At 35.5% G+C, this 15,905-nt stretch overlaps 1 protein-coding gene across 8 annotated transcripts in view; it reads right to left on the reverse strand.

The window, feature by feature from the left end:
* ARFIP1 (ARF interacting protein 1) overlaps nucleotides 1-15,905 on the reverse strand; it is a 40,685-nt gene that overhangs the window by 13,691 nt on the left and 11,089 nt on the right. For 4 of the 8 annotated variants that reach the window (XM_021530194.3, XM_021530192.3, XM_085578872.1 and 1 more), the window contains 4 exons: nucleotides 10,776-10,890; nucleotides 8,170-8,265; nucleotides 6,666-6,775; nucleotides 1,026-1,247 (listed from right to left, as the gene is read on the reverse strand). In XM_021530194.3, coding sequence (XP_021385869.1) covers nucleotides 1,026-1,247; nucleotides 6,666-6,775; nucleotides 8,170-8,265; nucleotides 10,776-10,890 — 543 coding nt within the window. The remainder of the gene's footprint in view (nucleotides 1-1,025; nucleotides 1,248-6,665; nucleotides 6,776-8,169; nucleotides 8,266-10,775; nucleotides 10,891-15,905) is intronic. The other 4 variants (XM_085578875.1, XM_085578873.1, XM_085578876.1 and 1 more) reach the window with 2 other exon arrangements.

Consider the following 15,905-nt stretch of genomic DNA (forward strand, 5'->3'; position numbering starts at 1 on the left):
CAGATCATATAATTTCTTAGCTGCTAGAAATGCTCTACATTCACAGATTCTCATCTGTCAGACTAATATTAAAAATTCCTCCACATTAGTGTAGGAGTTTCACATTTTTTCAGCTAGCTATCACTTAAGGTTCCACTGTGCAGGCATGAACTCCACCTACTCCCTTAAAACTCAATGGGAAAAGACAACTATGAAAAGACAGATGTTTTTAAAATCACAAAGATAATTTGAGCTGTTTCAGCAGCTATGTTTCAGGGAATTATTAAACCATTTAATATTGGTTTTCCAAAGGATCAGATTGTTTTAACTTTGCAAATGCAGGACAAGCAATGTAGAAGAAAGCCAGCTACTATATTCTGTAAACAACATGCTGAACTCCTTGTCTCTCTTTACAGCAAACAGCTTTACTACTGGCAAAGAAAGTGCCAGCGTTACATAAACTTCTAAACCATGGAATCATAACAACCCAGATATCTCAAGATTGCCTCTCTTGCTCAGCAGCTCCAGACAACATAAGAATACAGGTAAATTGTATTAGTAGAAAAATTCTGATTAAAAAACTACTTAGAGATCAAATCTCAATGCTTAAATATGCTACAAAAAAAAATTCACTCACATTCAATGTGCACAAGTGAAGTAATGTGCCCTAATCTACTTATTCCCAGGCACATTCGCTAAAGACATCATGTAATTGAAATGACATAACACTCTGGAGCACTTTGATGACATTTCATTAGGTGCAAAATTAATACTAAAATGCATCTTCTCTACAAAGCAAAATTGTCAGTTCTTGAGTTTAACCATCAACTAGAGGCTGACATTCAAGAAACAGTATAGAACTACAGTAATTTCAATAATTTCCTACAGTTTAAGTGAATCACAGAAGCTTTCAACACAAAGAACATGTAATATATTGTTAATTATGTTTATGAAAGCAGCTGCTAACTACAAGATACCCTGCACGAGTCAATTAGGCTGATCTTCATCTCTGCCACTGTATTTTCTTAACACTATGAAAGCCTTACATGAAGTTCCAATGATTTCAAACTCAGGTCAGCAAAAGCATCTCCAAGTTGTCTTTGGGTATGCACCATCTGGAAGAGCTGTGTGGACAGTGTCTGTGCCAGTCTCAAGATATTTTCGTATTTTTTTTTGTTGTCTCTCAATATATCTATCTGAGCTTCTAGTTCCAGGTCCACTGTTCTTGAGCCACGACCCAGTTTTTCAGAGATGATCTGACGTGTACACTGCAGAAAAAAAAATAAATTATAAAGATTCAAGTATATTCAAGACAACAGAGCATACACCCATTTTCAGCTTCAAGGGACATATAATTACACACAATTCTTTCACAACCACCCCTCCCAATATAAGTTTGCACAACAAACTGAAAAAACAACACAGTCTTTAGAAGTTTATCAGGACTCAGCAAGAACAGTTGGACAAGTCTCAACTCCTACTAAGATGAATATTCAAGTTAGCAAATCAAGAGCATAACTAATTGTTTCTCAAGTAAAAGAACACTTATCTTTTTATAGGTTTGGTGAATCTCATTAAGTTAAAAGAAGCATTTTAGCCCATTGCATTTAAGTCACTTAATAGGAGCATTACTATTCTGCATAAAAACGTCAAGTTAGTAATCTTTTGGGTTTTGTCTACCAATTATCTGATCTTAACATCCAAGTTAAATTTTCCAAAAATGTTCATTTTGAGGTTTTTTTTTTAGGGGGCAAGTAAGAAGATGGTGGTTTTCTGAATGTTTTTTGAAAGCTGATTAGGAAACTGGGAACTCCTACTAAGAAATATGCAAAAGTATTAAAATGCACTTATTATGTATACATCTATAAAATGAAGATGATTTACTCAGAAAGACTCTCTTTTCTGTCGTAAGTCAAATTCTCAGTAGGCTTGCAGTTCATTAACACACTGAGCAGGAAATGTGCTCTTGCAGCTGTAGACACTCTCACCCAGCCCATGGCTGTGACAGAGCAGGCTGCTACCACATTCCACTGATCTGCAACACCTTCTCTGCCAGAGATTCGAGCCCAGCTTGGCAGTGAGCCTCCCAAGATGCACACTGGGGTTTCCCTTGACTGAGACACAGGAGAAGACATTTGCAAAGCAGATGTGTAGCAAAGCTATACAGTTTCTCTATGGAAAGCAGAATTATTTACTGCTCTAGTAAGTTACTTGAAGTTAATCTGTGGTCACAAGGTGTGAATGGATAACCAACTTAGACATTTGAAAAATTACTGCTAGAAACAAAAGGTACAAGGAAATTAAGCTGGTAGTCAAGGTCATGTTTGCTCTGAAAGATCTTAACCTAAGCACAAAGCTGTTATTTTAAATTTTTTTTTGTGAGATAATGCCCAAACTTATCTTGTAACATACTCCCAAAATACACTACAGCCTTAGATCTCATAGGGTTTCCCAATTCAAAGACTTTAGTTTAATACCATCTTTACTCATGTCCAAAGGAGATGCACATTCAACCTGCTAGAACTTCCATGTCCTTTCTTAATGCAATAGAAGAACACAAGAGATTCAAACATGATCAAGGAGATCAAGTTGATCATGACCCATAAGGTTTAGGTGAGAAGACACAGACTATTTGGGCTACTTTGTTAGATTCAAGTAATTCACAAGAAAAAGCACAGCTAATCTAGGTTTGTCTGCTAAGCATCAGAAATTTGGGAAAGCATAACAAATCGTAACAGAGGATACAACTTTATTACCAAAGACTCCAAGAGAAATTGCAAAATACAGCTTAGTTCTGAGTGTGCTCAGAGCATAAATAAGCCTTTCATATTTCATAGGAATTATGGAAGTGATGGTCAAATTTTGGCTATCTTCCAAAAGAACTGACACACACACACACAATCCCATGGAAATGCAAGAGAAAAATCTAAATCATGGAAAGCAAACTTTTTGAGAGCAAGAATAAATTACAAATGTAGGAATTATTTTCAGTGAAGGGGTATTTGCTTCATAAGTCACAGCAAAACACCAAAAAAAGCCCAGCAATGACAAGTGAGGAAAACCCAGTAACTGGAAAGACTTAGACTGCATACTTTAACTCAGATGCAGCAAAAGATAAAGAAAATGCCCTAATCTATTTTGATTTACTCCAGTTCTAAGTGGACTAATACAAGCACATAAGTTGCTCTATATTATCACTAGCAAAGAAAATTCCACATATTAATTCCATTGTGCTTTGCTCTAAGAGTATCTATAAAGGAAACTGTCACAGAAAAGACCATGCAACTCAAAAAAGAAGTCATCCAACGGAAAGCTTAAGAAAAACAACTCAGACAAAAAAAAAGGTTACCAAAATACATTTAAGAGAAATACATTTTAACTTGTACATGCCAAAGATGAACAGAGGCATTTCTGGACATGTCACAGAAATAAATGTTTTATTAGTAGCCCAGTGTTAGAGAGGTTTGTAAAACAGGTTTGCCATTTTCAGCCCCTCAAAGTTTAAGAAGTTGTATGAGAAACAAAAAGACAAGCTTGTTAGAATTGCTGAAAGTTACTGTAAATGCAGGCGAACCCAATGGGAAGAAATTATGATGTCTGACTCCAGTTCAGAAGGCCAAATGATTTATTATAGTTATGCTAAAATACTTTAATATACTATATAAAGGAAGATACTAAAACTACATACTACTTTCTCTAACTATCAAATCTAACTCCCTCACAGCTTGTAACCCTGTTCTCCAGAGTCCGGACACAGGTGGATCCAATTGGCCACCAAACTCAAACAATCTCACCAGAATCCAATCAAGCAATCACCCCAGGTAAACAATTCTCCAACCACATTCCACGAGAAAAAAAGGAGCAGAAATATAAATTGTTTCCTCTTTCTGTCTCTCTGTGCACCTCTATGAAAAATCCTGAGAGAGAGAAATGTGCTGCCATAGAAAGTCAAGGAGACTCTTGACTTTCTTGGAACTAAATGTTTTTGCTAGACTGAAAACTTCTTTCTCATCCAAAGGGGAAGGCATGGACAGAAGAAAGAACAGAACAAGATCTTGCCACCAGACTATGGAAAGAAGGGCAGTTTCTCTTCACACTAACTCATGATTACTAGGGAGCATTTGACTGGAGAATGTGAAGGGCAATGGTAGTTGCAAAGGCATTTATGGATGGGAATGATTTCTGAACATACCCAATAATTTAGATTTCTCAACCCCTGATACAGACACCATGGTATAAGAACGACTCATGTCAGATTCCTAAAGAACTTCCTCACAGCAAATTTCACCACTAGCTCCCCTTGTAGATTAATGCCTGGTACATTAACACCAGGGATTTTAAATTCCGAGAGATTCAAGTACTGACATTTACTCCTGTCCTTTATTTCTGCATCTTCAAACCTATGAACAGTTAGCTATTATGAGATAAGGAGGACACCTCTTCCCATGATCTTCCTGATGGGAATGAAAGCAAACCAGTATGTCCACAAATTTAAATATTGTCTTTAACCATATTAAATATACTTTTTGTACAAAACCCACAACACAAATGTATGGCATCTCCAAGAACAGTTGCACAATACTCTATCAACTCAAAATGAATTTCTAAGTTCTCTGAATGATCTTATGTCTCAAAAAAAGTGTGAACAGCAAGTCAATATGGAACTCTACAAAGATCATAACTGACACATCTCCTTAGGCATGTTCAGGAATAGATAAAAGTAAGCATATTGTTTTCTGAAAATGCTAGTCTTTGTCTGCTATGTCATTACTGGTGTGATTCTGTATTTCAGCAAGGGGGAGGTTTAAGCCATAAAAGAAAACTAAAAATCTGAACTTTGCAAAGACTACAGCCAAAGAAATTGTGTTCTAAATAAAGATCCAAGACCCCTTTTCCCAACATTTTTCACTAGTCCTCTGGCTGTTTGGTTCCTGTCAGTGAGTTTGAGACATTGTGAGTTTCTGTGGGTTTGCTTTCTAAATATAAAAAACAGAATAAGGTCAAGTCCTGTCCTATTTCATTGTGGTATAGGAGATTTGATCCCAAGAGTCAATGTTTTAAAGAGACAAGGGGATTTTAAAGAACAGTTTCAGCTGAATAGCACATATTCTGATAGTACCACAGTGCATTCCAAAGTAGCTGAGAGACAAAATCACACAATGGGTCAGGTTGGAAAGGACCACAGTAGGTCCCCCGGTTCAACATCTCTACTCCAGCAAGTCCATCCCAGAGCATGTTGCACAGGACTGTATCCAGAGAGTATCTCCAGTGAGGGGAAATTCCACAACCTCTCTGGGCAACGTGTTACATTGCTCAGTCACCTGCACAGTAAAAATGTTTTTCCTTATGTTCAGGTGGAACTTCCTGTGCATCAGGCTCTGCCCACTGCCTCTTGTCCTGTTGCTTGGCATCACTGGGAAGAACCTGGATCCATCCTCTTGACACTCTTCCCTCAGATACTTTATAGACATTCATGAGGTCCCCTCTAAGTCATCTTTTCTGCAGGCTGAACAGGCCCACCTCCCTCAGCCTTTCCTCATAAGAAAGCTGCTCCAGTCCCTTCACCATATTTGCTGCACTCCACTGGACCAGCTCCAGGAGCTCCATGTCTCTCTTGTCCTGAAGAGCCCAGGACTGGACACAGATGTGCATCACCAGGATGAATAGCAGGGCAGGATCATCTCCCTCAACCTGCCAGCAATGTCCTAAGGCACCCCAGGACACCAATGGACTGCAACTTCTGCAGTTGCTACGATATTTAGATGATAAGAAAAGTAGCAAATCTAAAAGACATGTAATGAGACATAAAAAATAAAAAAGAAACTTCTGATTCTAACAGAAAGATAGCAAAAGCATCTACTACAGATAGAATGTCTCCATCCGGGCTTCTCATCCTCACTGAGAAGGATGTTCTTTCTTATCTGGACTTAAAGATCACTGGAGGGATTCAGGCTTTACTTGCCACAGATTGTTAATTTCTTCATGGTTTGATGTAGACCTCACTGATGCACTTGTTCACAACTCTATTATTTAAGCTGTAGGCATAACAAGAAGCTATTTTTCAAAACTGGTCTTTCTTTACACTTTTGACAGGAATACATTCCCTGACAATTGTTCCTTACCTTACAGTTTTTTTAATGAGTCACTTCTAGCAAACTGGTGTGCTTTAAGCATCTTTTCATTATTCTTATGTTATTCTTTTAATTTCATCAAATCTCAACTGATAATGAAGCAACAAATTGAAGCAACTATTACAACACTAAGAAAAAACAATCAGCCAAGATGAAACAAAACCATCTGAACAGCAATTAACAAGTTTTGAACTTCTAGATGCCCCTGATCTTTTCACATCAACTAAAATCTTATTGTATCAGCAGTCAACTCAAAACTGGCAAAAAATACTTAATTCCAAACTTTAGCGCTGAAATCACTACATTGGGAATGATGAAGGGAACTTTAGAAATGGGACATTCTTTACCTTGCTAAATTAGTAATACCTATTAAAGACTTTCCACATCACACCAGGGATTTAACAAAGAATGTTACACTTGGAAGAAAGCTAAGCCTTTCCTACACATTCTTGCTTATGCTCACTGCTATAACAGTTTACTTTCATACTCTACTCCTATCTAGTAGCAAACTCACTCATAGAATACATACATACATACACACACACAGCTGCATACCTTGTAAGTGTTTAGGCTCCACTTCCTCACCAATTCCAGTTTCTCCATCGCTGGATTCTTTACTTCATCTGCTAACACAACAGGTCCACTCTTCTGCTGAGCTCTGCTCCCTGTGTCAGAAACAAAGCAAATCTTCAAGGCCTTGGGTCTGGGCTTTTTGTTTGTTAGCTTGTTTTAAGGGATTAGCAGCAGGTATAGAAGATTTATGCAATTGCACATCCAAAAGCCGAGCAAGGTGACAGAACGAACTTAAGATGAATAAGCAGGTTTTTTAAATCAGTTCCAGAAAGAAACACTTACTTTAAAACTAATCTAAAAAGTATATATCTAGACCACTATTTCATGAAGTAATAGGCTGAATTAAGCACACTGAAAGCTTAAAACAGCTTTTGAGACAGGTTTATTCTTATTATATTTGAGACATTTATATCTATGTTTAAAAACTTCCAACAGTTGAACACTCTTACATTTAGTCAATGTAGAAGACTGTAAAAGCCTGTTTACAACCTGAAGACCATTCAACAACAATTACTGACATACTGTTTTCATGAAGTACAGAGTTTTTTAATCTTTTCCAATGAAAGTCATTCTTTCCAGATTATGTGTTCAGCCAATATTTAATGTATTTCGGTTTTAATAGCTCATTGTATTAGGAACAATTAATTCTACAAACTAGCAAAGAAGAAATTTAAAGCAACTAATTAAAATACCTAGGACAAATCATCACACACAAACTGCCATTACTCAGCATTTCCAAGCTAGTATGGAATATCATGTGGATTCCCTGCTTCAATTTTGCAAATAGTGTCCTAAATATTAAAAACTTCTAAGTATTGTCACTTTTTAAGCAACATTTTTATTTATTCGTGTCCATAATGATTTTATCTACTCCTGACTGATCCCTACTGTTACTTACAGTCACCTTAGTCTTGCCAAGTTATTTATGCAAGCAAGAGTTTGGAAAAAAGTCTATACAGATGCCTCAAGATACTCCTTTAGCATCAAGTTCTACTGTGTTTTTACATCTTCAACATGCTGTGCAAACATTAAGTAATTAACCCTCTCAACACGTTTATGAGGTAACTAAGTTTTCTCCTTTTATGCAGAAGGAAGCAGACTAAGTTGTTAAGTAATTTGCCCACAGGCACAAAATGAGTCAAGTGGCAAAGCTGAGTCTGAGTGTTGTGAATTCCTAATGGCTGGTCCCATAGTCTATTGGAATATGCTAAAAAGTTTCAGCTTTAACCTAAATAAAAGAATTTGGTCACTCTTATTTTATCTACTGTTAGTTATTATTATATTACCTATGATTTTAATTGTACAGAGTAAAAGCAGCTTAGAGAGAAGAAAGCAGAGGTTAATTTGTAAACTGTTGAAGTAAGAGCCACCAAAATCCCACAGAAATTTCATTTCCAACTAAAAGTGCATCAAATAATTAGAAACATGGAAGGGTTAGTACAGTCTCAGCAGAGACAAGGGCATTATCCATTCAGTGCTTTAATACCTGTGGGAATAATTAAATCACAACCTTGTCCAGCCAGTCTGCTAGCTGCTGTACTGCTAGGAGATATAACAGATGATTTGGGTGATGCTGAGGAACCTGAAAATGGGACATTTAACAATGAAAATACATCATCTTTTCTTCCAAGTGAATGTGCACTCTTACAGAGACACATTTTCAAAACAAACCAAAAAAAAAACATTTGCTTCAGCAGCTATAGAAGTATTCACAGAAAAGTTGTTGGAATTTCTGATGGAAATGTTTTTTTAAGAGGTGCATCTCTCCATGTGAACTACTCCAAGTTTTCTTAGATTTAATCTTTTTCTCTAGGTCATGATGACCATTCATTTTTCTGTAACAACAATCAAAATACAACTGAAGGGCTCATCAGTGAAGTACAGACCAAAACCAGAGAATTCCATGAAAGATTGTTATATAACAATAAATAGCTGAGACTCTTTTGCAGGTCTAGGTAGAATTCACTCTGCAATGTCACTGAATAGTACTTAAAGCATTAAAAGGTGAAGTAAGCCCTGAAATCTCTGCCAATTTCAGATATACTTTATTGACATCAGCTCTTAAGTCTGTGTAAACATGCAGCAATAAGCTATCCTAAAGAACATACAAATTATTAGCTATGAAAATGTGTAAACTCATTCCCAAATGAAAGATTTTACAGAACTTGCTTTTTCTCTTAAAAACAAACAAACAAACAAAAAAAAAAAAAAAAAAAACAAAAAACCCCAAACCAAAACAGAAAAACCAAACAACTTTAAATGACCTGCACTGTGTGTGTTCTCTAAGCTGTTTTAGGAGTGTGCTCATTATGCTTTTCAGAGCTTTGCCATCTTTCCTAACAGATAAATCTGAAGAAGCATCCTTATGAAATTTTCAGGATTTAAAAAAGAAGCAAGTAAGCTTTTCCTCTGTAATGATGAATGACCACCATACTGGGGAGGAACTTTTAATGTTGCTGCTGACAAATTCCAATATACTTCAGGGCTAACAGTGTGCTGAAGGGAAAGAAAATGAAACCTAAACTTTGTAGTTTCAACAAAATTTAGTTATCACCAAAAATATCACTGAAAATAATTGGATCAACAATCAGCTTTAAAACATTCCACAGAGCTCTGCTAACATGGGGTAAATAAATCCAATTATTTGGATCCAACTGAGAAGAGACAAAGACAGCTCACTTGCTGTGTCCTTCTGTAGATGTACATTGCATAAGAGCTGCAACTGAATTCATCCAGGCATAAAAGTCTGACTGCAAGATCTTGCCTGAATCATTTCAGCAAGCGAGCCAAGACAAGCAGTTAAAAACATCCTTATCATTTGACAGAGCATTAACACAGCCTTATGCATGCTTCATCATTCAACATCCCCCAAATCCTAAAAGCCCTTCCTCTCCAGTACTGTCTACTTTGCATACAAAAATGAAGCCCTAATAAGGACACTCAAACAGAAGACAGAATTTTTAGCAATAGGGCAATCATTCAACTTTTATCCATGGTTTCATAGAAAGCCCTAGCTTTTACCACTTCTCTCTCTCTGATTTTGTTAGAACATCAGAAAAAAATCCCAAGATAATATCTTTGGAGAAAATCTGTGATACCTAAAGTGTCCAAAGCTCCTAATTTGTGTACAGAAATTTCCACAGAACATTTACATTTCAAACACATTTGTGTTTGTTGAAACATCTTCAGACACTTTTCCCTTACAGGCTTATTATACTTAACAGCTGCAACAGTTATCCTGGTAATAGAACACAAAAAGGCAGGAATAGTGAGCAGTTTGCCATCTGCTCCAGTGTTTAGCTAGATATTTTGCTATTTTCAAAGGCATAAAGAAACACAGCATTCACTTTGTAATATATGTAAAGTACAGCATGTAAATCAACTGTTTTCATAAGCAAAGAATTTTACCAAACAGGAAATGAAGCAAAATGTAAAATAAATATATGACTACAAAGAGACTTATTTTCATAGCTGCATAACTGAGATAATTTCAAATCTTTCAAATGCAGAAACTGTCAAAGGTACATAATTCACTGAAAACCAGTTGCCCATACAATATCGTGGTATTCTATTGCTTTTAGACAGGAAATAGTGACATTAGTGCCTTGCCTATCGCTTTGCATTTCTCATTGCTTAATATCACTTAGATTCTCTAAGGCATACATTAATATGACAAGAAGAATCCCACTTTTTAATCTACTCTGTTAGTGAAGTGTGTATAACAAATAAATAACTCTCCTGTTAGGTTTCAAATCAGAACAGTAACTTGCAAAATCTGAAGAAAACTTCAACACAATGTAATAGTAAAATTCTTCAGCCTGACACCAGTTCAAGGTGCCCAAGGCCTTCCCTTCCCTTAAGTGCAAACCAATTCAACTCTAAGTAAGTCTCTTGACAGATACTACAAGTGTAGCATATATTCTCTACCTTAACAACCCAGCTACAAAAAAAAAAATATAAACTGGTTGTCAGTAATGCAAATCTCAAATGTGTACATTCATCCAAACTGCTCAAAGCAGCTACAGAAGATTGTGTTTCTGACCATGTAAGAATATGGTTTTTAGTTAAGAAATACAAAAAAAACCCACTTACCTTTACTTGGAAACTGTCCTGCCTCAACAACTCCCTCTTTGGCACCATCAAAGCCATGAGATGTTATTTTGGTTTCAGAAAGTCCAAGTCCAACTGGTAATGAACATTTTAAGTCCTGGAAAATATGCGAATAAAAAGGAAAACTTAAAGACCAAAAAAAAAAGCAATTTAAGTGACTCTAAAGTATTATAATACAATTTCAGCAGCTGTCAGACAAGCAATTCTGCCTTTAGCCTAGAAAGTCCTTGCTGGTGTCACTGCTTTCTACTGGTATGCACAAATAAAACATAAATGAATGAGAAACACAGTAAGTATATCCTGAGTATTTATTCTAGATATTGTTGTTATATGGATGACGAAGTAGAATGTGATACCTTAGAGAAGTAGTTACCAAAAATGTGGTCAGAAGCATCTATTATTTAAGCTGTAGGCATAACAAGAAGCTATTTTTCAAAACTGGTCACATGTTATGTGGTCTAAAGCTGGTCCAAGCAAGCATGTCAGTTTAATCATGTGTTCAGTTAAAAACTGACAGGGGTGCAGAATGATACAAGATTATTAAGAAGAAAACACCTTACAAACCAAAAATATGGAAGCAGCTATCATCATTTTGAAGATTTAAAAAAATCACTAAGCAAGGAATAGCCTTAAAATTCATAGCATCCTCATTTCTTACAAGTAGCACATTAAATTTTTTCAATATTTTATGTGGGAGAGACATCCAGAAAGGCATCACTTAAAACAGCTCCCTTCTGAGCACCTATTCTGCATCATAATTGCTCAGAGCACAAAGCTGCCACTTACTTTTGTTTGCTTTTGAAACTCCTTCATTTAAACTGCCTGTGATCACCTTGTTTAACTTTTGAGGGCTAGATCAACTATTTCAACTAGCTCTTGAGTAATCAAAGTCTTCACTGAAACCCAGCACAGGCCTAAGAAAGACTCCACACACCACAGCTCACATACCATCCTACTGCCCATTTTTGCTGTCTTATCTACCTCTGCCAAAAGCTCCCCACAGGTTTCCTGGCCTATATTGCCAGTGATCTAATTGAAGTTTAAGCTTCTGGTGTTATGAATTAGACAAAGAACTTTTAAAAAATTTCAGGTTTTAAAGCAATTTAAAACCATTAATTCATGGAAGTAAAAAGTGAGTAAAAGTACTACAAAAGTGAAAGCAAAAAGACAAAATAAAGTTACAAAAATAAAAACATCAAGAAATCAGTAAACTGTCAGTGTCTGAAGTCAGGTACTGCATCCCCTCTGCTTCCGCACAGAGGTAAAAAAAATGGGAAAGTATAGAGGACCACTAGAGAAAAGCTATATATAACTTTAAGACATCTGTGTCTAGACACATGTAGTAACTGCTTATGATCCATGTAATGCTTCCAATTACAAAGAAATCATAACCTTTAAAATCTAATTAATATTTGACCTATAACTGTAGTCGCTCAATCCACAAACCAGAAGCAAGGTAGCGCATAAGAATGATATTGATACTGCCTAGAGGCTCAGATTGTCATGAAGTAGTTTTGTATACACCCCCCCAGATCTATTTAGATGTCTTCAGTTTAGTACAAACATCTGGGAAGAAGAAAAAAGGAAGAACTACAAGTATAAGAATTCCAGCAAATTAATTTTTCCATGTGAATTCCAGAAATTTCACCGACATCAAAACCCCAGCATGTTACTGCAAAGAGTAACCAATTCCTACAGCCAAACATTCACTTACATGAACAGACTATGTGATAATAAATAGATCATGCCATATTTGTGTACCCGAAGCATCATACAAAAAAAAAAAAAAGAAGAAAAAGAAACAGCATGAAAAACAAATAGTAGTCACATGGAGAACTTGATCTCCCAAATTAAGCATATGAGAAATTTGGATACATACTGTTTTCAGTCTTCACAACTGACTTAACATTGGTAGTTTAATTTAAGTACTTCCAGTTGGTAGTATGATGGAAAACCTTTGCTTCAACTTAGTTTAGCTAATAGAGTCCATTTAACTCAAAATGTAGCAAGTCACTAGAAGATGAAAAAGCAGAGAGACTTGAGAAAGGATAACCAGACTGCAGAGAAGATGCACTTATTTCAAAAAAAGCACATGGCATGAATTATCTTTTTCTTGAAGGTACCCTGGTGTGTTCTGTAGTTTTCAGAAATATCTAAACCTGAAGCCAAACAAATGTAGATAGCTAACCTGCTTAAGCATGTTCACAGTAGGAATCTAAGCAATCATCTGTATTTAAGATTAAAGTGCAGAACATCTGCTTTGTAAAAACAAAAGTTTGTATCTAAACCTAAACAACTGCAATACTTCTGTACACTCAATGTAATTCTAATCTGAAATTAAACACAAACTGAACAAACTACAGAATTAAATAAATCAAAATATTACAATGCATCCATCTCTTAAAAATTTGGTATTTGGAATATGAAAATATCTACAATTGTGTATATATATACACCAGACTTTTTTACACTAATATATATACATACATATATGTATACAAACACATATTTGTTCGAAGAGATCTCATTTTTTTTTCCACTGTCATAAAGGCAAAGTTCAATTCAAAACCCTTTTTTAACAGCTATAAACCAGTTCAAGTACATCTTTGTGAAAAATGATACTCTTGCATATGAATTAAAAAGAAAACTTTACCATTTGTTGATTTACACATTACTAGAATCGACAAAATGTCAGTGGTTATAAAAACAATGTATTTTGTTGTTTACAAACATGCAAGTTACTGTTCAGGGGAGACACATTGCTGCATGTAAATAATGAAAAGTTTTAATGTCATTCTTGCAACTGATCGTGCTTGCTTTTTTTTTCTTTACACAAGTGTAGATAAACAAAAAAGCTAGCAAAAAATCTGTAATCATGCTGACAAAACAGTTGTTCCTTCAATAACTTACAAAGAGGGATAATTTAGAAACACTGCACGAAATGTCACACTTAAAGGAAGGGATGAGTGTACTTAGTGTTTGAATGTTAAGAAGGCAACATAAATAGCTTTTGTTTTTGTTCCCACTAAATGTAAGTTTGGCTCCTACAAGATAGGAAGTGAGGACAGATTCCCAGAAAAATGCTTCATAAATAATTTTGATTTGTATGAGTCTGAAACCATGTTCATGCAATTACCACCTAGCAGAAGCATTTTCATTTTGTAAGTTCACAGAGACACAGAGCTAGAAGTATAAAAAGAAAACACACTCAGAAGATTCCCAAGTTAAAAGGTTGCTTTACCTACTCCAGTCTCAGAAATCTAGCAAGAAGCAAAAGCATGCAAGACAGCGAAACAGAATAAGTACACTAGCTTTATTAGGTCTAGTCAAGAGAGCTTAAACCTGTATGGCATAGAACATTTAAGGTACTTTAACCATTTTTTAAAATCCCATTTTAAAGACTTCAAATCACTATATTAAACGAAATATATTTTAGTCAGGTTAGCCTTATTTACACAACTCCATTATACAGATCATCTGATGAACCAGCATGGATTTTTGACATAGCAGTCCTGTTGAGACAGCAGACACAGCAAAAAAGTCGTTCAGAAAGCATGTTCATGAAGGAATGTTGGCTGAATTACAAGACTATTTCCAAAATGATACTTCCCAATCATGCTATCCATAATAATCTAAAATGAAGAGGGGAAAGAAAAGAACCGTATTGTTTCTCCAACTGCAGAAACCAACCCAGCCAAAACTTAATTTATAGAAACTTACTTAACTAAGGAGCAACTAAGGAAACAACACTAATAATTTCTTAGTTATACTACTCCATTAGTAATGCATCACTAAGCATTAAATTCTGCTTAGTACTAACAGGAGGTTTGACAGATACAAACTTGCCTTTAATACCTTGTATTAAGATACTCTTAAAACCTCACACCAATGGCTAGTTCAACAGTGGAACAACTAATATCAGACAAATCATGTGCTTGCTTGTTTTTAATGGTGGATGACATTTTAAATAAAACTATTCAAGTTGACTTCAGGAAAAATTTACAACATATCTGTTGGATTGTAAAGTTCACAGTTTAAAGTGTGATTACAAGCCCTATGGAACAAAAGGTTATGCAGATAGACATAACATCTATTCAGTAAGATACATGGGCTCTGAACTTTAACTTCTTATCAAAATCACGTGCAAGTAGAGCTCCTCGTACATATTCAGCATTTTCTTCTTCTCTTTGCCCCATTACATCACTCGGTTCCTGTTTTCCATTAACAGTGCCACTAGATCCTCACATCAGTATAAATTCAACATAAATAAATGGGAGAAGACCCAAAGGATTTAATCTTTGATGAAATGGCAAATAACAGACTAACACATTTCTTCTACTCTCCAATACACTGCTCTTCAACCAGAAGACCCTTTCTACTACATCCTTTTGATTTACCTAATTTCATACTACAATCCAGCTTTAGTTTCCCTCCCACTCTCATCAACGTGCATATTTTTGGTTTTTCAGACTGTATGAAGAACATTTGACTTTTTTATCTCCTCAAAGCAGTTTTCTAGAACAGACACAGTCCTAGACTGACACAGTTCTAGAAATGTATTTTAAATCAGTTCTACATTAACTAAACTAGAATTACCCTAAGTAAAAATCTAACTACGTGAGTCAACATAGCAAAACCTAAGAGACAAACTCAGACATTTCGGGCAGAATACGAGTGACAAGGCTGGCTTTTTTTTTTTTTTCAGAAGGCAAAAAACAAAAAAGAATTGACCTTATCTATTTGTGCGGTCTAACAGTAAAATTACAGAAAAAAACAGTGAACACATGCACTCAGACTCATCAGATCCCAGACCTTATTTCATAATTCCAGTAAGACAAATTGAAAATTCACAACAAAATTCACTATCCTTTTGCATCCTGAAGTTTATTACTGGTTTTATATGCATGCTTAACTATGGTTTGTTCCCATGAAAATACAATAAGAACCATGAGAAAAGGCAGTGTCAAAAATGAAATGAAACAAATTCTGGCTCAAACTAATAAGAATATCATGTAAATTTTGTGTAATACTTTAAACGTAACAAATTGCTTACAGCTGCTTGAATATCTTTACAGGCAGATCAGACTGTTTTCTGAAAAATTTAGTTTATTC

The sequence above is a fragment of the Lonchura striata genome, chromosome 4 (assembly GCF_050655825.1).
Source record: "Lonchura striata isolate lonStrDom1 chromosome 4, ASM5065582v1, whole genome shotgun sequence".
NCBI classification, from domain to species: Eukaryota; Metazoa; Chordata; class Aves; order Passeriformes; family Estrildidae; genus Lonchura; species Lonchura striata.